Raw genomic sequence first — 23,550 nt, 5'->3', positions numbered from 1 at the left:
TTGCTTTGCTTTCCTTGGGAGTATTACTAGCAGGAAGAGTGAACTGCCAGCATGTGAAGAATAATGTGCCAAGGCTCAAATTATCCTATAAAGGTAAGTGTGTTGTTCTCTCTTATTCTCGGTTTTCCTCAAAACCTCTCCTCCTTGCCCCGTCGCTCCCCACCACCCTCTCCACCTTCCTCTCTCGTTTTCCTTATCTTTCAGAGGGGAAATTTGCATTAGGGGGAAAAAAAAAAAAATCTGAAAAAGAAAAGACTTAAAAAGCCACTCCGTGCTGCGGTCGGTACCATGCAGTTTAAACACAGACAAAGAAGAGTTAGTTGCATTTGCAGACAAGGACTCCGGATCGTGCTGATCCCTGGAAGAGTATTTTTCGGTCTTGTGCTGTTTCATTGGAGTCCACTCTTTAAAACGATGAGACGTGTTTGGCCACCCAGCTAATCTCGCCCGTGCTGGGCATGTAGTGCAGCCACAATTCCAGACCTGTTTCAAACAGCACGGAATAGATGAAGATTTATATTTTCCTTTTTTTTAGGCATGAAGTGGTTAATTTTCAAGTCATGAATATTCAGTTTGTACAAATCTGACAATCAGATGCCTAACATAAGCAGTAGATGGTGGGTTTGCCAAGAAACTATAAACTGAAAGGAACAGATCAGTCCAGAAAAGGAGGAAAGGACTGTTATGCACTAGAAAATGCTGCCTATGGATGTTTAATGCAGTGCAATTTATTTGAACTGGGATTGGTTTTGGTGTAGTCTGATGTATTTCATTAGAGATCACAGGGAAGGTGTAACTGAAGAAAGAGAGCTGTGAGATTACGTTTATGTTTGAAATTGTGTAATGCCATTCACACTGCAATTGTCAGTAATTAACTTTTGTATAATATTGCCAGTATTAAATGAGGACTCTGAATCAGGCAGACTCTTTTCCTTAACAGCACAGTTCCTCTCTAAGTACATTTTCAGAAGAACTCTCCAAATCTGGAGGATGTGCAACTGCAAAGAAGTTTAATATGTAAGAGCTGTAGAGTATGATTTCTAGAAGGGAGCTCTATACATCTGTGTGTATGCATGTCTCTCTGAAGAGCTGCCTTCTCATAATTCTCAGATTATTGAAGGCTGAGAGAAGGACCAGCAGCTACAGTTCTGAGAGAAGGGAGGAAAAGTAACACACTGCTTCTACAGTGGACAAAAAAGAGAACATGTGTGTGCATGCCTGGTCATAGATGTCAATCCCAGTTTACAGTATAGTGTCAATACATCTCTTGCCAGTAGAAAAATGTTTTCCAATTATTTTCATCTTGCTGCTGCTGCAAATGAGAGGGGGGGAAGTCCTCTCTGACACAAGACAGACATCATTTTTGCGCTTAAGATGGGAAAAAAATAAATTAAACACCTGCAAAACTTGGATGTACTGTATGAAATAAATGCATGTGCAAGGTTTTATTAAAGAACACATATGTGCATATTTGTGTGTGTTTAAACTTGAAAAGATATGTATGAAAATAACACTGAGAGGTTCAGAATCTCTTCATTTGGTTTTCATAAGCAAAGTCATTTGTATTTAACACAAAATTATTATTTTGAATAAGAGAGCCTGAAGAAAGCTTCTACCATAACTACATGTGATGTCAAAAAACACATTAAAATCCTCTTAATGGCTTCCGAACTTTCACAATCACACTGAAACTCAGATTAGTATATAGATGCATAAATGCTATAAAAATATCCTGTAAAGGGGTTTAACAGCTAATTAATTATTGTTTATTATTTTTCACCCTTTTAAAGTTTATTGATGGCTCAAGCCTGCTTCCCCTCATACTGACTAAATTCACAGAAACTAATTTCAAAGGACAGCCAAATCTGGGTGATAGTGGCTTTCTTTTTTTTTTTCTGCTCTGTGGTGTGGTTGTTGTCCAGTTCTGCTCTTGCTGGAAGAAAAGGTCTCATTTTAATTTCTTAAATACATCAGACATGAGATTTTAATATACAGTCAATCTTGTAGGAGCAAAACAGGAAGCAGAAAGGAACACTGAAACTTGTTTTTATAATTGGCAGATCATTGTAAAAAGAAAATGACTTCTAGTGCTGAGCAACCCTGTTTCCTATGTAGCAAGGAAAGTAGATGCATAGTTAATTCAAAGCAAGTTGAAGTCTGAAGACTTACAGGAATTCACACGCTAGCCTTTGATTCACATGTATACTTAATCACATATTTGACTTAAAACATGTGTAACCCCAAAAATCAGATCAGGCTACTCCCAAGCTTGATGTTAAGTACCAGTGTAAATACTTGGCCAGGTCAAGAGGAGCGTGTTGCCTGTGCTGCTGCATTGATCCCTAAGGATGGGGATATCATTATTAGTCAGGGAAAACTAAGCCTTATCAGCTGGTGCTTTTCCAGACAAATTCTGCTTCCAGCACAGTGTTGTATGCACAGAGCAATGTTAACACCTTTCTTAGGAACAGCCTTAAGAGCTGTAGGTATTGAAAATATGTCTTTCAGGCATGGGCTGAATACCTTACATGCTAATGTGCATTTCTCAGGGTATTCCTCACTGCTATAAGACTCTATGATACTACCTGATTAATTTCTCTTCAGACTGCTTGCCTTTTGGAAGAGCTACCCAGTTACTTACCAATTCTGCCTCTTCCTGAGGAACTGTGGTTGAGTAAAATAAGCTTATGATATTAAAAAAAAACAACAATCATGCAGGGTGAAAAGAACGACCTGTGTGACTTGCCTTCTCACTGGCTGTCCTTGTGCTTTCTTTTAACGTGCATGCTTGTTTTTTACCTAAACAAATACCTTGGAGCTAATTGCTGGTGCTTTATTTCAAAAGAAAAGCAAGGATGTATTTTAACTTCTTGTTTTTCTCAACTAATTAGATGTCAAACATGGTTAAAAAGCTCAGGCATTTTCTTTAAATGTTAGCAAAATGAGTCATGAAGGGTTAAATCCCTGCCAACCTTGATTTCCTATGGTCACTTGTTTTCAAAGGTCCAATATTAGCTCTACCATTTCCCAGGTTGCTGGCCAGAAGTTTTGGTGAACTCCTATTCTTGCTTCCTCTTAACTTCTTGTCACTCAGTCTTGCAGAAGATTAGAAGCATCCTGTGGGGCATGTTACTGATAGGAAGAGGAAGGGAAAGTGTATAAATGCATATATTAAGGTCACATCTGTGGTCTGAAAAGGTTCTTTTTGTTTATTGTAAAACAGGGGTCTGGTTATTTGGTTTATGTCACCTTGATTTTGGTGGCATATGAAAGAAAAGAAATTTGATGAGAACACTTGGGAAATCCTTGTCCAGCTGAGAGCTGTGATGAAGCTCCTGTTCGATAACATCAGGGTTTTGCTCCAGACATTTTAAAGTTTTCAGGTATCTTTGTTCTAGTGTGTGAATTGGAAAGGTTTGGCACAGATTCTATTTGTCTACTTATTTCAGTCGGAGGGAATTAATATGATTAAAGCCCTGATACAAAGTTCATTGAGTCACTAAGTTCTGGATCACAGTCTAAATGTGGTAAAACCAACTATAAAATGAAAAGCTTAAGTTGAGCCTTCAGCCTCTGAGCTCCTCTTTTTGTGTCATTCAAAGTCTTTGTGCCCTTACTGTAGAAGTAACAAGAAATGACATTGTTGATATGTCAAAAGTGAAGGGATCTTTTCTTAAAGAATGTAGGGGACTTCGTTGTTTGATTATTGGTTTTTGGTTGGCTTGTGTTTTTTTAATCTCATTGGCTTCAGTTTCGGTGTTGGTTGTAACTCTCTGTATTGTGTCACTGGGTCACAGATTCAGGGAACTTCTATTGAAAAGAGTTCTCAGGAAGATGGTGATGAAGTTGAGTGTGCAAAGTTTAAAACAATAAATATAGCCTTAATTCCAGATGGATTTCTTGTATCATTTATTGTTTCCTATTTTCATTTGTTGATCTCTGTGTGGGAAGGTAACAGCACAAACAGAGATACAACCAGCTGTGGTAACCTTCAATTATAAACACATAAGTCCAAAGAAGGAGAGAGTTTCCATTAATGATTCCTTGATTTACAGATTTTTCCTAAGGCAACCTCGATTTTTGTCTCCACATGAATAAATCTTGTGAACCCAACTTTCTCAAATCCATCTGTCGCGTCCTATTTGTCTACTGAAAATTACTAAATGCTGTAAGTATGTTTTGTAAGAGTACATGTGTGGTTCTCCTTTGTTATTGTTGCTCAATTGGATACATATTACTCGAGAATAAGTAACTGGAAAAGGATTGCGCACAGATTTAGCTGCATTACTCCCTGGCTCCAATTCAAACCATATTAAAAAGAAGTGTCGTGTTTAAAGTTGCAGTGATAGTGAGAACTACCCCATGTGTGATATGCTGTTGATTTACAGTTTATAGGATGGATTTTTATATGGATGAAATCCTGGCCCTAGTGAAAACAACGGCAAAACTTCTGTCCATTAAAATCTGTCCAGCATTCCGTGACATGGGAGGAATGACACCACGCTGAATTACCTGAATGTACACTGGTGTAAATATGATACCTGGTTTGTAGTTTGTTGACCCAGTCTGGTTGTAGTTGATGACCTGTCAGTGGGTTTGATTGTGGTTTTTCCTTTCCATCAAACTCTATAATTCACAATTCAATACCTCCACAAATATTGGGAAAGCAGGACAAAGTTGAAGAAGGAAATGGGGAGAGAAATATTGGCATGGGAGCCTGTCTTTCTTGAGTTGGGACCAGTACTGGAGTTTGTCTCAGATTTCAAGGTATCTGCTTAGAAAAACTCTTTTGCTTAAATTATGTTGTAAGAGTACTGTCTGAGGTAAAAGCCTCTCTAATGTGCCTGAAAAGCAGAAAAGGGCAGCCCAGACTTAGGAGGAAATCTGTGAGAGAAGGCAAACCAGAAAGGTTTGTAGGCTAGGCACAGGTTTGTAGCACTTTTCAGCTTCCACCATTCCTGACAGCATTTCTGCCTGGCTCTGGCCTTCTCAGGCCTCACGGTGAAGTCAGTGCAGGAGGCTTGGAGACAGTGAAGATACCAGATGAAGCCACAGCCTCTTCAGCCTTTTGGTTTTTTTTGCCCCACAGTTGTGAGTTCTTCAGAGAGTATCTGTGAGTTGGTCTTTCTAATGTTGATTGAGTGAGGTCTTCAAGAGATGTGAGAACTATCAGGGTAGATGGAAGGACTACCCTGCCTGCCTCTGACAGGCTCTACAGCCTGACAGGAGGGAGAAGCTGATGAAGGAAGTGCCTAAGCTCAGATCTTGCCTATATAGGGAAATTTTCAGCTAGCTAATTAGTGCCCGAGACAGGCAGTGTAATTGGAACAAGGAGGGTGAAAACCTAGCCCAACATTTTCATTTTGTGTTTCCAGCTTTCCCATTTAATTCCAGTGGAAAAAGTGGTTTCTGAATTACAGAGCCTCCCTTTTCTGAGAAGCTGGAGTTCTCTATAATTATTTGTTCTGTATGGTTTGCAAATGACAGAATTATTCATGGTAGGTGGTGTATTGACAGCAATGGGAACTCGTTTTCTGTGGAGAAGGTGTGCAGCACTTGTACTGTTTTTACAGCATCCTTAAAACTCTGATCTAGTGAGGAATTTCAATATCCAGAGTTTCCCTGAGCTCAATGAATCTACTGATATGTGAAGTCTGCCTTAAAATTTACTTCTGTGCTTGAAGTCTTTTGATCAGGACTGAAGTACCTATCTGTTTGCTTATGGTTTATTCAGGTGTGTATTTATTCCGTAATGTTTAGCAAAACGATATTTAAAATCAGAAACTCAGTCTTTGCAGGTTGCTACAAGGTAAATAGGTTATTTATGATAATCTCCTGCGCGTGCCTCTGTTTATACAGAAAGCATTTACATGGAGTACCATCTGAGAAGAAACCACTAAATTACTTGTATTTTTAACTCATTTTGCTTGGAAGCATTTTTAGTTTTTATTCTGTGCATTGCTATACTCTGATCCTTTTAATATGGTTTTAGTTTGCCTAATCACTGATTCTACATACAGCCTTTAATGCCCACAGCTGCTATTAGAGAGACATCTTTTTATTTACTTCCTCCAGCCCACAGGCTTTTTCTTTCATATGCATACATACCTGGAACACTGCAATGGAAGCACAAGCAATACCAAGTTGCTCCAATATTTTGGACATTTTCTACATCAGCAGGAGCTTGACATCTTCACCTGAGGCAGTGCCTAAGTAACTGGGGAGAAAACAAATCTTTCGAAGTGGTGTCAGTGGTTGTGACATTTTCCAGTTGTTTGAGAGCTAAAAAGGGTAAAATTGTCTTCAGGGTTCCATGTGCTTATTTTTAAGCAACTGTGTGGGGTGGACCCTTGGAACTCTATGTAAAAATTTTAAATGGAAGTTCTGTAGTTTGTCCTGGTGCTCTTGTTAATTGGGGTTACATGTGAAAGTCTCTGCCGGTGTTGTGCTGGTGCTGGTGGGCGATTCAGCGAATTCCTTCCCTTGCAGGATTAAAGCTGCCTTCAGGAATGTCTGCAAGTTCACGGTCCTCCCACATACAGCCTTCATATAGGTTAGCTGCTCTCTTCCAGTAACAGCTGTGGAGGGTGAGAATAACTGTGGGGATAGTACATTTACTTGACTTTTCCTATTTTTTTCCAAGTGGGATAGTGCCCCAATGCACGAGAGAGAGAAAAGGATGGCCACAGCTGTTGAGAGCATCAGAAATCTTAAGAGTGCTGTAGCCTTTCTCTTGCACCACAGGAGATTCTCTGTGGTGTCTTTCTCTTTCTTTTTGACTGACATAGTCAGCCACATTAGGCTCTTTTCACTGTCAGTGGAAGGAGATGTACCTCCAGAGAGCTAATCTTGGTTAGGCAGGCTGAGTGAGACTTTAAGGGTGCTCATTGCTTTTCAGTGGCTGTAAAAGGAATTAAGCTTCTTGTTCGTTCATTTAGTTTCTATTTTTCAAGGACGGTATCAAAAGAAGGTAGCAATTAAAGCCTATGGAAAAACCTAGGCTGTATTCTGATCTCAAAGAACCCTAATTTAAGAAACGGTCTCTGCCTAAAGGAGTATTTAAAATTGTGTAAAAATCCAACTGATTAAACTTACATATGCATTCAGTATCTATGATGTAAAGGTCATCTGTGACCCTGTCTAAATTTGCATCAAACTTTCAGTCACAGTAAGAAATACACAGTACCTCTAAATTCTTCATATTCTTTAAACAATTATCTAACTTAACATCTCATATTTCTTATGTCCCTCCTTAATAAGCTCATCCCAAATCCAGTGACACATGCTAGAAGTGACTGTCTGGGACTGCAGAGCTTACCAATTTAATAGCTTGATTATTCGGAGCTCTCAATAAGCTGTCCCATGACCAGCTCTGTTACTTTCTGAATGTTTCTATACTTTGAAAGAAAAATGTATTCAAGACCCAATTTAATGTAGCATAGTTTGAAAATAAAAATACATATGCATGTGTGCAACTCAGAGGACAGGTGTCTTGACCCTGATTCTCCCCTGTTACAGCTGAGCTATTTCAAAAGTGAGAGCAGAATGAAACCTAATTTAGGTTCATTTCTAAAAATTCTAAATAGACTTATAGTTTGGGGGATTGTTTTCTCACTTTGGGGATTACAGATTCCCCTTGAGCTAGACAAATCTACAGCAATCTCTAAAACGTGTGAGCACTAGTCTACTTTGTGTCACATCTAGTTTTCATCCTTTGCTGTTTGATAACCAAATGCAGTAAAGTCAGAAGTTTTTGCCATTCTTCTAATGTTTTAAAGTTGTTTGACATTTGTTGGGCTGCCTGCTTATCTCTCCAGCTGGATGTTGCAGAAACTTTAGACGTGAGCAGTCACATAAAATTCTCATCTTTTATAAATATTTTTGTGCAAAGCTGGATCTTGCAGGGAACAATCTGAGGAATGAAGTAGTTATTTACTTTCATCTAACTTGTGGAAGGAGGAAAAAGAGCTCTCCTTTACTCTCCACTCTAATGAAGCAAAGCTCATGTTGGTTCTGACGGCCCCTCTTGACTCCTTTTGAAATTCCAGCCTTGTGTGAGAAAAGGGCACAAAAAAGCTCTGAGATAATTTAAAGGATTTAGAGCTGCCTTTCAAGGGGGAGGGGTTGGTGGCCTTTTCTAGAGGCAACAGACTATAAATACAGCTCACAAGCATCCAAAAGAGCTGCAGAGAGTGCAGGGTACAACTTTCATCACCAACTCACACTGGAATGGCAATAGATACCCTTTGCTAGACACACATCTGATGCCTGGCTAAGGCATAGAGTGAGGTACCTTGAGATGAAGTGGAGATTTCAGGGTGACATTATTTTTGCTTCCTTTGTGGATTTCTCAGGGCAACTTTACTACTTTTGCATGAATGTGTAGTCTGAAATGGTGCTGATTACTGATGAAGCTCTTTTTCTTAAAATGTAAAAAGAATCATATCAGCAATGGTAAGTGTTCCTCTGTAGTCTTCTGTAGGCTGCTTTGGTCTCATCTCCATCACACTAGGTCCTGTACAAGATCTCCATTCTGCCTGGGCCCATGTGGTAAATGCCAGTTCTTGTCAAGTAACAGGAGGGACAGCAGAAATTATGTCTGGGGATCTGGGAAAGAAAACTTAATCTTCCAGATTGCTTTTCTACTCACATTCCCTTCTACTACAGCAGATGAATGGCTATATCAAAACCTCTTGCTCTGACAGCCTTGCAGACAACATTATAAATGTGTTCCTGAACTACCTGCAAATTGCATAGTTAGGAAATTGCTTGATTTCTAAATTGCTTCTCTTCCAAGGCATGTCAGAATCCACTCACCAAAATCAAGTATAATCTTTAGAGGTACAGGAGGATATGATAACATTTTGAAAGTGCTCTTGTTGGTACTTATCTGAAATGCCCTAAACGTCAATGAAAGCAGTATTTGCAGGATGCTGGCTGTGTGGTTATCAGTATACTAAACCTGTCCATCTTGCTGTCCTAAATATGTGTCCTCAGTCATTTGTACTGTAGCCATACAAACTGACCTCCAGCAAATAGACAAGCAAGATTTCAACTCAAGTGAAAAGATTTAGGAATTAATTAAATTTGAAAGGAAATTCCTTATTGCTCTTTTTTAAAGGGGTTTCATGAAATTAATTAATTAATTAGAATAACATTGTACATTGAAAAGTTTGGTTTTCTCTGTAGCCTGGAGTACTGAGGTCAAGATTAACATAAATTACTAATTCTGCTTTTTCAAATTTTGTTTCCCAGTTGTTATGGAACTGGAGTCTACTGGGTATTCTGCTTCCTTTTCTGTCATCCCTGTATGATTTTTTGTCTTTCATCATTCTTTTAAGCCCCACTGGAGCTCACACTCTTTACTGGACATCAGTCACACAAATTAGGAAAGTTTCATTATCCTCACCTACAAATGGAGATTGGAGGTTAGCAGAAACCCAGCACCACAGCTGATTATACATAGGAAGTCTGTACTGTAATGGAAATCAAAGAAAGTAACATATATGTGAAATCCTGTTAATTCTTTGGCTCTTCTGAGTCAGCTTCTTCACCTGTAAAGTGGTATTAAATGAACTCATGAGGAATTGCTTGAGGTCAGAGATTTACCATGCTTATTCAGAGCTGTATGCTACTCTCAGAATAATCCCATAAATGTGTATATTTGAAGTTTAGTCACAACTTATTTTTGATCAACATACAAAGGGCTTACAAGTACTTTAAAGTTATTCTAATAATTATAATCACAGCTGTGCATGCCTGTGACATGAAACACATGCCTATTATCCAGAAAGTGTATCTAATTTGATTAAATTTGGATATTCCAGACAGTTCTATACAAGGACCCTTCCCAATGTTTTTTTTTTAGTATCGGCCTCTATTTCACACTAAACACACTGTGAAGGTGATTACAGATGGCTGGAGAAGAAGAGCTATTGTGTTTAGTCTTTGCAATACTGCCTACCAAAGGTATGTAAATGCTGGCAAGATCCTGACCTGTTTTTCTGAGTTTAAATTGGGCTTGTCTTGTTTTTAAATTAGAGCTGATAATCATACTCTAAAATTAAGAGGGAGAGAAAAATGACATCTTTTTGTTGTGCTTGTCAGACAAAACTAAAAACCTCAGTTTGGGCACTTCCTCTCCTTTCTACCCAGTCTGAACATACCTTACCAGGCCACTGGTGTTTAATACTCTTCTGTCCCTGCAAGAATATGTTTTCCTTCCCAACATATTATGGAAACAAATGTGCTATTTCTTCCTGCCCACACCTCTTTCTCTGACTTTCCATACGCAAAATGCTTCCCAACCTTGTCCAGAGTGACTGCAGCTTTTATTAGCCACTTGAGCAAATACTCAGTAATCAGTTCAGTCAGATATAATTGCCTATCATTTGTAGACCTGCTCACTGGAAAACTGTTGCTTGACAGCCCTGGTTCAAACCTAATCATGAGGATTAACTGCTATAATAAATTCAGAACTGGAATTCTGGATCTCTGTAAAATTCACATCCTCATTTCTAAAATAAGTGAAAAAGCACCTGTTCCCCTCATCAGCCTGGCCTATGTGAAAATAAAATTATTTGTTCTTATATTCTACATGCCTTAAATGCAGCATTTAAATATTACCTTTAGTGAATTAGCTCAAGGAATGTTTTTTCTTTGCTTTTATACTTCCTCATGCCACTTACATTATGTAATGGTGACTTTTAATAACATTCTTTTTTGGTAATAAAGTACCAGTTTTCATGCCATTAATTAAGAAATACAGAGCCAGTACAAAATTTTGTATGATTTTTATGTACCTTTGAACTTTAGACACGAGTTTGTGGTTTGACTTGTTAGACTACAGTGTTTTTACTTGACCACTCGCAACACAGTTTTCTGACAGTTTTGCTGGTGCTAAAAGACCAAAGTCCAGTTCTTGAGGCTGGCAAACAGACCAACAAAGAGCAGTGTAAAAGGTTCCATTTACTGGAGTAAAGAAACTTTTTTCATTTGTCTTCAGAGAAAGCAGTATCAAGTCTCATGTGTATTATTATTCTGTGTTAGAAAGTTTAAGTTATCACCAATTATTCTGGTGTAAATCAAGTGTAACTTCATTAAATGACTGTGACTGCAGTGATGCATGTGAGAAGGGAATTAGATCACTGATACTGCTAATTGACATTGCACCAAAGGGACTGAGGACAAGACCCAGCAATGCAACTTGAAGTTTTTGAACATAATTTCCATAGCTGGGGCCACAAACAGCTTTTCAAAGGACATTTCTCATAAATGCCATTCTCTTAAAAACTTTTTTATCAGCATGTAGGAATGTGACAAACTGAATTTTGTTTCACTGAAGGTTCACCCCAATTACTAGGCCTAGAAACTATTTTACTTTATGCCAAACATATGGAAGTGATCAATGTATGTAAATTACATGAGAGGTGGAATACAGCTTTTTAGACTAGGAAATCTGTATTTGTTTCTGGTTCTAAGACACTGAAACCACACCAGAAAAGGAGACTTTAGGTCTTAAGACAAGTTTAACATTAAAATAACAATTGGCAAGTGGGTAGGATAGCAATGATTTTTTATAATCACTAGGAAAGCACAATATTGTCCTGAGCTGAACCACTCAGCTAGGTCTTCCAGACAGCAGAGTTTTAGAGGTAGTTGCTTGCACATTCAGGGCCAGACCAGGAACCTGCTCTGTGCAGAGGTGAACTGTTCTGGGACCGATTTATGAACAAGTACATACTCTGGGCAAGTGCTCAGTAGTACAAGTCAAGTTCCTTCAAACATGGGGTTGAACATGCAGGACTAGCTTGAGTGTCTACTGCTCATTTTCCTCCCCTCATATCATGGTGTGTCCACTGTGCAATTATTTGAACCTACTCTCATTTTTTTAAAAAATGTTTTGAGGGGCTGAGCTATTTTGTTGGGTTATGAGTGAACAAGAGAGGAAAAAAACAGCTTAAGTCAGTTCTGCCTTTCAAATAGTTTGTGAAACTTCTGTCCCCCAGCTGGTCTCTAAGAAATCAATACTTATTTTGTGATCAAAATGCATTCACTGTGCTCTCAAAATTTTATATTCAAAGCAAATTGGCTTTTTTTTTTTTTTTTTTTCATATTCGGTTTTACAAAGTAAGAAACTAATCTAGAGTGTGGCAGGGTTTTATTCTAAGGCATTGTCATATATGTCATTCTGATTCGAAAAACGGACAGATCACTGGGTTTCATAAATGTGCGGAAAAGCTGTCAAAGCTCCTATTTGCATGTGAATGGTCAGTTGAGGTAGAAAGGGAGATATGTAAATAATACTCTAGCTAGCTTCTGGCAAAGATCATTGCATTTCAAAGTGCTGTGAAAAAGCAGCACCATAAAACTTTAACCTATTCACAGGTATGGAAACTCCTATGCCTTAAATTGATCTGCTGTAATAATGACCACTTGGGGAATCTTAAAAAAGCAATATCAGGTCTCCCACTACTATATATTTTCTGCTTCTTTTAATACTTAAAAAAAAAAGATAAGTTAAAAAAGCCACCCTCCCTCCTGTCTGGGGTGGGGGGTGAAGGAGGGAGAGCAAAGGAAAAAAAGTAGATGTAAGCTGTAACCAGATGTAGACCTTCATTGAAAGTCTGGCAGACAAGTGTGATATGAGTGAAAGAAATGTAAAGGTTTTGAGTATTATTCTGAAATATGTCTGTATCTGACCCAGAAGGCACCCAAAATGATCACTGCTTTAATCTTCCTTACAATCTGCTCAGCATTTCACTATTCTGCTACACATGCTTAACTAGGTAGAAGAGGTGAATGCTTTAGTTTAAAACTAAATGAATCCTTCAAAAGATACAGGTCTTCATTCATCCAGAAAGGTGAAAAAGTGAAAGTAAACAGTAGGAAAACGAGGAACACAAGAGTAAAATAAAAATCTTAATAGGCTCTGAGCCAGACAGTTTTCTGTATGTTTTATTGTACCTCGTGTCTGCTTAGATAGAATAGGCATGTGTATATATGGAGAGAGAAAGATTTAGTAAGCCATTTATGCCTGAAACAGCTCCAAAAACTGTGATTAGGCAGGCACAAGGACTAGAAAATGTTTCCAAAGTTCAACTCCAAAGCTGTTGTGGGTTGCCTACCCCTAAATCATGAGATAACATGGGACCGTTGCTGTAGTTTACCAATATCATATTGTTAAACCATGATATTACCAATATTGTTTAGTAGTTTCCATCTGTTTATCTTGAAAAACTGTGCTGTATTTCATCCAAGATCCATAATTCAGTAAATAGCCTGTGTCACCCCTGTAATAATTTATAGCACATATATCTTAAAAGCTTCTGTGCACTAATTTGATCTGGTTACATTGTGCTGAAAAGAACTCAGAGAGACAAAGTTAAATGCAATTTCATTCACTGAATTTATAAAGGGCAATTATTCAAAGGCACTGGGATTTGCTCAATCATAGTAATATTCCTGTAATGAAATATGATTTGCTTTGATATTTACCAGGAGATTAAAAATGAAAAAAAGGACTGGTCTTACAAACTCCTACTCACATGAGCAGTCCCATTGATTTCAATGCATGTGGCACTTGTGGTGTGAAGTGCCCTTTTAGTAGGTTATACAAGTTCTTCCCTTATGAAATAATAAAGCAAGAAAACCAAGAAATTGTTAAGATCACTTGAAATTGTTGAGCTTTTCCAAAAAAAGAAATGAGGCAAAAGGAGTTCAAAATATTGCTCTGTTCCTAAATTAAAGTTTTCGTTCAGTACCAAGCTTTCTTGGTCCTGCATATCCCCTGTCTTCTCTGTGCTTTACCACAAGAAATTTCATTACCTTGCTTTGGTTCATTGCATCCTCACATCCAGTAGGATATGACATCAACTGAAGTCACTTTGAGAGACCCTTGCTCAGTCTGGTGCATCTTTGAGTCCTTTTAAGGATGTGTATCAATATGAAATTTGATTAGATACTTTTGAATGCCCAGCAAGTTTAAACTGAGTTTTTTAACAGAGGAATGTTGTCTTATCCAAGCTCTCTTCCATTTTCCCTGCATACAGGTACTTTCCATTAAAGCCTTCTGTGCAGAAGTCCGTCTGTGTCAATGTAGCATAGAACACTCATTAGACACAAATCAGCCTTGGAGCATTTCCACTGATTCCAGCACAGTAACTTAGATAAGTAGTTCTGCAGTGTTGGACTAGTGTTTCCATAATGCAGTTGTTCTGTTTCAGTAGTCATTCCCGTATCTATTGCAAAAGGGCACAGCATTGTGGAAACTTTTATCCCTTACTGAATTACTTTTTGACTGTAGTCTATGGCTCCAGGCACTGAGTGAAAGTTGCTGCTGCCTGCTCCTTGCATGAGCTCATTGGAGAGGGCTCAGGATATCTCCCCACAGTAGGAGACTCCAGAGCTGCTTTCCTTCCACTCCTCATAGCTGCTAACGCTAGCAAGAGAGTAAGAAATCCCTGCTCCTTTTCAAACATCAGATTGACAAAGTGGGACAGCAAGCACGGGGCCATGTGCTCCCTCGCCCCAGACATCTTGTTAATGGACTCTCAGTAGTCTTTGCAGAACAGCAAAAGAAATCTCAAATTGCAGGCACTGAGATGTAGCCACTTGTGCAGACACTTCTATTATCCTAAAATTTATTGTGGTCTATGTCACATGGTAAGAAAATGCCAAAAATCTCAAATGTAGTAGAGGGAGGTGGGGCAATAAAATTTTTCACATTTTATGATAGGTAAACATTTAAAGAAGTTAGCAAAAATATTTTCTATTAAAAATAGGATCAGGAAACATTTGTGGCATAGAATCCAATAGGAAACACATTTGCACTAGTTTTAATCTCTAATGCAGCTGGCTGCAAAGTCCTTCAGGAGGCTCTAAGGGGCATTGTTTTAATTATTTGGAGCAGTTATTTAAACTGTGTTAGCAATCAGAGAACAACCTACAGAGTAGCTCATTAGTAAACAAGTATGATGTCTTGGAACTGAGGCATCCTGACACTTCTCTAGTGCTGGCCAAGGATGATGTTGAAAGGTAGAAATTTTGCTATGTATTAACCAACATATACAGATTCATACATAAAGAAGGCCTCTTGCTGCAAGAAGGTCTCCTGTGCCTGTTCAAGTGACAACTAAAGGGCACGCAGATGTCAGACATCTATGCAAAATTGCCAGCCAGTGAGTGACAGGGTACATGGAGTATAATTGCAACACAGGGAACTTCTTCCTCTGCTTTGTCCTCTGGAGACCAGGAGCACTCTCCCACCTCACTGCTCTTCCAGAGGGATTTTTTGGGTCTGCCTAAGCTCAGCCTATCCCTCTGTGAAGCTGAGGAAAGAAACTTGCTAAACTCTCTGAATTCTGAATATATCCTTAGGTGCATGCATGTATTTACCTACATAATGCATACAAATATGAAGCTATTTACACACCCATACTTGGACCAGTTCCATAAACAGTGCAAAATTATGCCACACCCTGCTGCAAGTTATTTTTAGCTGCTCCTTAATGTAAATGTCTAATTCTAAATTAAGTTTCAAAATAATGAATGATGTGTTTTGTGTTTCAGCGGGTATAAACGTTTGCATTGCATAGTAGATGATTTAAGCATGAAAGGTCTTGCATTCCTAAATCTGTTACAGAATGTGGGTGGGAGGTGGATCTTTTCTCGTTTGCTCATACCAGGAAACAAAGAATGAATGAATATTTGTCATGATGTTTCATCAAGGCAGTGTTAATATTAATTGAAGATACACGTGTACGTTGTGGAGAGAATGACAGCTTGCTTAAAGTAAAAGTTCTGAAAACCAGGACATCGGCGTTTAGTATTTTTACAGGGTGTTAGCAATGTTGGTGTTGAAACTACTCTGTAGTAGTCAGTTGATTAGGCCAGATATGGAGGAGATCAAATGCTATTTAAAACAAAACAACCAACCAAACTGAAAAAACCCAAATCCAGCTCAACTCAAACTAAATTAAAAAGTCCACACAAAAAAATCTACCATGATTTTCTTCAGCTGTAGAGAACTAAGGGCTATAAAAGGAACTATATCTTCTCATGTCCTCATGTTCTTTCCTTAATTGTCCATGGATGGGCATCAGTAGTCACTGTATTAGACCAGCTTTTGGTCTAGCTGGATATTGCTGTTCTGATCTCCAAGATAATTCTGGAGATTTCTCCATTGCTGTCAGGATCCATGCTAGTTAAGTCCCCAGGGACAAGATGATCCACATGTATACCTGCTAAGGAAAAATTCTAAGAAAAAAAGAACATATAAAGAACGCAAAATAGTAAGAAGAAATAAAGGGCTGGGTTTTTTAAACAGTATCCCCATGTCTTAAACTGCAAATGGAATGGAATTTTATCCTTACATGCAATTAAAAAAACCCCAAACACAGATCAAAACAAAACAACCCCCCAACAACAACAAAAGCCCCAGACGGAGCTATTTCTAATACAAATATTACTCATACTAGTAACATAGCCCTGACTTTACATTTATTGGCATTCATGCAAATGTATAAAGCTGTGTGGATGTTTGCCATATGCAAATCCATCCATCCATAAATCAGCGTACAGACTGGAAACTGCACAGCTGAAGTGACTGTAATGGTAAATGAAACCTTTCACCACCAGGTCAAATGCAGTTCAGCATATGTGGTAAATGAAAGAGCTTGAGTGTCATACAGGAATTGATCTGTGGCGTGTGTGAAACAAGTGGCTGACCAGTTCACACTGTTCACCACCACAGTTGACACCCCAGGTTTGAGCTGACAAATGAGACAGAGCTGAGCTGTGATGGCGAAGCACTGAAGCAACCTGGCTGATGACCATTCTCTCTAAGTCATGCATGAGCAGAGAATTTGCCTTGTGGGAATATCTGGTAGTGTATTACAAGGATTAGGCAGGCGTTTTCCATCAAAATGAATTGTCAATGAAAAAGGAAGTTTCCATTTTATCAAAATTTTCCACTGGTTCTATCCAAATGAAAACATTACTTTGGATCATTGTGCTGATCTAAGGCACATAATATTGTATTCATCTGACACTAACCTCTGTGTGTTGAGGGTAACAGCAAGGTTTATAAGAACTTCATGTGGTTTTTCTGTTCTTCCCTATTCTTTTCCGTATGGTACCAAAACTCCCATTAAAATCTTTGCAAGTACCTCAGAAATGGTCATAAGGCTTGTATGACATCAGGGCAGCATAAAGCATCTAGCCCAGTCCTAAATCCTGGCCAACGGTTCTGAATCAGGAGTGAGGCATGTTAATCCTCTGTATAAGATGCAGTTCAATGTCAGAGGATGCCCCGTAAACCAGGACACACTCAACAGCATTTTCAGGCTTGGGGATATGGGGATTTGGGAATATGACTTGGCCATGTGGAATATGTGCACTTTTTCCCCATTAGAGCCTGAGAAAGCTGGACTCTCAGACCAGAACAGACATGGATAAAATGATCAAAAGTAAAAGTTATACATTCGTGGATTTAATTTTTTTCAAAGTTGTCACTCTGAGAAGTTCAGCATTTTGAGTGTTTGTCTTCATTTGAAACAGCAGTTGGAATATTGTAATTTCCCTTGAGATAAAAAAAAATACCTTGCTTTTCTCAGCTTTACTTATCCATGTTATGAGACTCTGTTGTCCTAGAAAAAGTGCTTCACAGAACTCCTGTTCTGTAAGTTGTGAATCTCCTAGTCATCGTAACACATACAGATATGTGTTAATGTCAAAACGTAGTCCTCAACATATATTACAGCAAAACCAGCATTAAAAATGGTATCTGATTCTTTAATTTAATATGTTGTTGTTGTTTTTTAAATAGTGTTATTACTGGTTATAATTTGCTTAACAGAACGTTTGCTCTACTTCTAAATGATAATGCTTTTTCAGACATTGGTAAGTTGAGATATGTTTGCCTTCATTTTTCAAGGATGTCAGTAATGTCAGGAAGATTGGTCTTGTGGCTGAATCTCTGAGTTGATAGATTACACAAACTTTCTGTGTGATATCAGATGATATCTCTGTGTCTCGGCTTCCAATCTGTAATTACTTTTTGTACACATTTGTTTTATTTTCCTTTGACATCACATGTTTTTTTGGAGGCAAGGACTATGGTTTTGCACAGTGAGATTCTATCTGGACTTTTCAGAACATGTAGTACAACTGGTAAATTACAAAAGTATTTAGTTCAAGGCTCAAACAAACAGCTGAATATGAAGAAAAAAGCCTTACTTTCCAGTAAGAAAGTAATGAATATATACATATATATTTAAAAATAATCCAACAAAACAAAACTTGGAACAATTTCTGAACAGTATATCCAGCCTCATTTCATAAACCCAAGAAATTTAGTCACTTGAAAGGTACCTTTTTGACTGTATTACTTTAGCAACTGCGAAGTTAATTTTTTGGTAAACCTGTTCCTTTTAGAGGAATGAAAAAAAGGTATGGGTAGTTTAAAATGTCACTTTTATAATTTCTTCTTGGTCTTAAAGATTCTTCCAGTACATACAGAATTCAAAAGCTGAAATTTGTTGTTTTCAAAATTTCTCCCTTACATGTCATCTTTGTGTTCGGCAGTTCAGTAGATATAAAAGCTGCAAAATTATTCATGTTTCTTACATATTTTCATTTCAGTTTGAAAGGATATGTGTGTCTCACATTGCTGTTGAGAAGCAGTTTCATTTTCATTCTGATTGGTGTTGAATCTCTTTATGCATTCTTTTTCTTTTCTTTTCTTTTCTTTTCTTTTCTTTTCTTTTCTTTTCTTTTCTTTTCTTTTCTTTTCTTTTCTTTTCTTTTCTTTTCTTTTCTTTTCTTTTCTTTTCTTTTCTTTTCTTTTCTTTTCTTTTCTTTTCTTTTCTTTTCTTTTCTTTTCTTTTCTTTTCTTTTCTTTTCTTTTCTTTTCTTTTCTTTTCTTTTCTTTTCTTTTCTTTTCTTTCCTTTCCTTTTCTTTTCTTTTCTTTTTCTGTTTCCTTTTTTCTTTTTCTTTCTCCTTTTTTCTTTTTCTTTTTCTTTTTCTTTTTCTTTTTCTTTTTCTTTTTCTTTTTCTTTTTCTTTTTCTTTTTCTTTTTCTTTTTCTTTTTCTTTTCTTTTTTTCCTTCTCCTTCTCTTTCTCCTTCTCTTTCTCCTTTTCTTTCTCTTTTTTAAAAAAAAAAAAATCTGTGGTTTCAGGTGTAGTTTGTTATATCAGTCAACTGGAACACTCTAGATTATCAGGGGACTTCCAGGTGTCACACAAGAAGAATGAGTGTTTTCCAAAACAAGCTGTGCAATCCCCTAGGCTCTGGCATAGATGAATATGTGAGTGTTACTAGGCATAGAAAACAGTTCTGAAAAGTTAATCCCATGTTGTGTTTGAATGTTAAGGAAACCATCTACTCATTCTGAGGGGTTTAACCTTTCTTCAGGAGGTGAGTCTGGAACAATGGTCCTGATTTACAAACGGCTTCCTTAATTTTCCATAAGGAATACAAAAACAGAACTTCTTGCTGGAGTTGCTCCTTCCTTTATGTAAATATGCATTGACATTGCTGATTCAATTAAATATAGATTATTACAATAATAATAAGTGACAAACTATGTGTTATTTTGAAATAACACACATTATGGTTCACATCATGTCTTCAGAGACCCAAGCAATGTGTTACTTCACATTGACAAATGCTCCAAAGTGTTTGCACTTATGAATAAAATATTAACCATGTAACTCCACTTTCAAGTGTACATTGTGCAACAGCATGAGGATGTGGGCCTCATCACAGTCATCCTAAACCTCTGTCACCTTTCTCTTGGATTGCTGCTCTCCCTAATGTGACACTTGTTCAAAGCTTTTGGAAAGACATCAGTGGACTTTGATCAGGTCTTTAAACAGTTTGTGCCTGTTTGTGACTGCCTTGGTCCCTATGAGGTTCTGGATGTTATTCAAGTCCTTGGTATTGCTCTGCGGAGGTGAAATCTGAAGCCTATTAAATTCAATAAGAATCTTCCTATTGATTTTGTTGGCTTACAAACCAGGTCACAGCCTTTGGTTGTAGCTGATGTTACAACATTACCTCTCTTTCTGAGCTCAGCCCCAACAACTGGCCTTACCTGAGGGGACAGGCCAAGGTGTAACATTATCTGCTTGCCTGGAATTCCTGACAAAATCTTGTAAGAGGTATGTCAACAGTGCTAGATAGTGCTATGCAAGCTGGGAAGTGCTTTAACATACAGGAATGGTGCAAGAGCAAATTTTTTGCAGAGGTGCTTGCCAACTAAATGCAACCCTTGGTTTGGTTCCATGAAACGGAGCTATTAGATGTGCGTGATAACTGAGAATCAAGAATGGTAACATAAAGCAGCATAGGATCTGGTGTTATACAAACCACTTTGGGCCTTGATTGAACTGTACTTTGTCTTTTGTTAGGCTGTTCGGGGTGCTGCAAGTCTTTTGGGGCAGATAAATGTACAGTCCAGGCATGTCCACTAGAGCAAATCCCATTAGACAGGTAGTGAATTTGTTCTCACATAACAAATATCCAGGACTCTGTTCTGTTGCAAAATTTAAAAAAAAAAAAAAAAAAAAAAAGTGAATCAAATCATCTGCACATCTTTTCCAGTTCTAGTGAAATTTACCTCCTACATAAGATTTCCAATATAGAAAGTATTTCAAGAGGAAAATCTCACATGGATTAATGTTTATTGGTTGCCAAGGCAATAGTTTGGAGAATTCTCTAGCACAAAACAGATAATACAAGCAGAAGTAGATGAGTATGAGGAGAAAATTGATCAGCTTCAGGGAAGACAATGCTGGGATCGCTTGTTATAGCTTTTAGAGCTTCTATTAATTTTGCTTTGGTCATTTTTCCATTCATTGCTGTACTTCTGTACTGTTACTTGTATGACAAGAGAAATTAAATCTCCCCATGAAGACTGGATGCCACTGTATGATGCAATACTGTGTTCCTGTGTGGAAAACCTGGCAGTCCATTTTACAAGCCAGCCCTAAGGTAGGCAGGGAACTGAAACACTGTAGGATAAGTGATCTTGCCAAGGTCATACTGTGGAGTATGTCTACTTTGGGAGACATGGAAAAAGGACACAACCACGTCAGTTCTGAATTATCCAAGTTTTGAATGGGGAAAAGAAGTCTTAATTGATTTTATTTTGGAGGTGTAAAAATAAGGAGCTTTAACAGATGATACTGAGATGAGGGAAATAAACACTGAGAATTTTATTTCTTTTCATCAAATAATTTATTTAAATTATCTTTTGTAATCATAAATGAGTATCAGTATATTGGGCTTTTCCAAACCAAACATGACTGTGGATCTAAGCAAAAGAAGGCATTTAAAACAACAGCATTAACTGAATCAGTTCAAGCCTAGCAAAAGATTACAAGGGCATTTCAGAGAGGAACGGGAGCTGAATCCTGCTCAGTTCTGATCCAGAATACGTTTATACCAGCTCTTCCTCCCTTTTTATATTCTTCCTGCCACTATCATGATCCAAGCCATGTTATGGAAGAAGGTGTGAAGTTGCCATGTTCTGAACATGCCCAATCCCTTGCCAGTTATTGCTGGGTTTTGTTTTTTACCATTTTACCACTGCAGCTCTTTTTATATTTCTTATATGCAAAACCAGGACAAAGCAGTAATGAAATTTTAGATTATTTGATTGACTAATTTAAGATAATATTCAGTTTTATCTCTATCCTTTGATATTCTAAAGCAGCTCTGAACTTCTGTTTTTCAAAGGTAACTAGTCAGTAGTAGTGTTGGATGTTAAACACCTTTGAAAGTACTGTCTTTCAAGAGAGACAAGCCAAATCAAAATAGTATTGCTCATTCATCCTTTAACAGTTGCGTTCTTCTCATCTCTGCCCCACAATATACATTTTTAAAAACACGTTCATAGATCAGTTTTAATCAGATGTCAAGGTAGTCTCTGTACTTTCTAGTGTATATATGCATGTGTATATTCTGATACATATATATTTTATAAGGTAGAGATAAAAAACCCTGAAAGTATATTATTTTATAGTATCTCCTGAATAGTAGAGAGAGAGATAGAAGCAACCAAAATTTTAAAACAATCTTGAACCTTTTGCCAGAAATCCAAGGCAAACTTGGAAACATATTACCCAATCTTTTTTCATATGCAGAAGGTTTTTTTTTACTTATCATAGTGATATTCAGTGTCCTGAGAAGACGGCCATTCCAGTTTTCTGATACTTTTCACTCCACTGGATCAGAGGGCTGCTCATCTCTCTTGCCATGAGATTCTATTTGCATCTTAAGTAAAATTTTTCTGTCTTGTCACCTCTATTATTCAACTAAGACACTTTCAGATGTGAACATCTCACTGTTTTTATGAGAGACATCTGGCAGGATGCTAATGTTGTCCAACATTTTCCAAGGCTCAGTACCCTGAGAGAGAGTATGAGAGTGTACAAATAGAGCAAATACTGTGGGTTTTTCAGAGTTTGTTCAGTGCAGAGGTTTCTTACTGACATTGGTCACCTACTCTTCAAGTAGTAATTATGCCATAAAAGCAGGTGTTTGTTTTCACTTGTTCTTGATGACCCCAATGATTTCAGCACATTTTTTTCCTTAGAATATGGGTGGCTATTTCTGTTTCCATTGTAAGTTTGGTTTAGAGTAATATTTGGTCAATCAGGAGACAGGAGTCCAATGTTACTAAGTATGTACTGAAATTAAAAGTGTCTGCACTGCACAACACCCATTTAATCATGCCACCTTTTAAGAGAAGCTTCCCAGCATGGATGACTATTAAGGATTTGTGACTATTTGCTTGTTTGCTGGACAAATGAGATGAGAATGAAGGTCACAGAAATTCCAGGAAGGGCTTCCAGAAGAAACCTGTGTATTACAGTCATCTGCAAAAGCAGTTAGACACAGGATCCACTTAAGCCACTGTTAAGATCCTAAATATGCAGTGAACAGTGTATTTTGTTACATGAGCAATAGAAAATGACCCTAGATACTAGTCTATCATGCTTGGTAGGAAACATATACAGGTATGTTACAGTATTCAGTAAGCCAAAGCTTACTATTCTCCATGAATGCAAAACTCCCAGGAAATTAATGGCATTATGCCAGCTCCATTTGGTGCAGTCACAAAATGTGCTCTGAGATCAACTGTGAGCTTGCTAAGATGGATAATGGAATTGTCAGTATGCTTTTGCCATAAAATTTGTCAAGAATAAGGAGCTCTGTCTGCTGTAGGGCTCCACTATAGAGAAAATATTCTATCAGTAAGCAGGCATGCTAGGCCCAGAGTTTTGTAAATTATTCCAGTCATACAAACAGTATCTGTTGGCGGGATCTGATTAAGTGAGTGTTGACTAATGGTCAGGGCTAGCAATACCTATTGGCTGGCATTGATCATCCCATTCCTGTGGGGCATGAGGAAATGCTGCAAGAAGCAGAATAGGGAACTGGTGTTCTATAAGGAGACACAGGCTTAAAATATTCCTATAGATATGGATATACTTTCTTTAAATAGGTCTTGAAATTAAATAAATAAGTAAGTAGAAATAGA

General features: G+C 37.7%; 1 protein-coding gene across 1 annotated transcript in view; it reads left to right on the top strand.

The window, feature by feature from the left end:
- Positions 1 to 8: 8 nt before the first annotated feature.
- The window catches only part of SEMA3A (sema domain, immunoglobulin domain (Ig), short basic domain, secreted, (semaphorin) 3A), a gene marked incomplete at its 5' end in the record, with an annotated part of 168,657 nt that continues 145,115 nt past the window's right edge, over positions 9 to 23,550 (top strand). Inside the window, one exon of the mRNA XM_010001255.1 lies at positions 9 to 93. Within this exon, the coding sequence (XP_009999557.1) occupies positions 9 to 93 (85 nt within the window). The remainder of the gene's footprint in view (positions 94 to 23,550) is intronic.

This window comes from Chaetura pelagica, unplaced genomic scaffold (assembly GCF_000747805.2).
Source record: "Chaetura pelagica isolate M959 unplaced genomic scaffold, ChaPel_1.0 scaffold66, whole genome shotgun sequence".
Taxonomy (NCBI): Eukaryota; Metazoa; Chordata; class Aves; order Apodiformes; family Apodidae; genus Chaetura; species Chaetura pelagica.
Note: the sequence above shows the minus strand (reverse complement) of the source record. Positions and strands in the feature narration are given on the sequence as shown.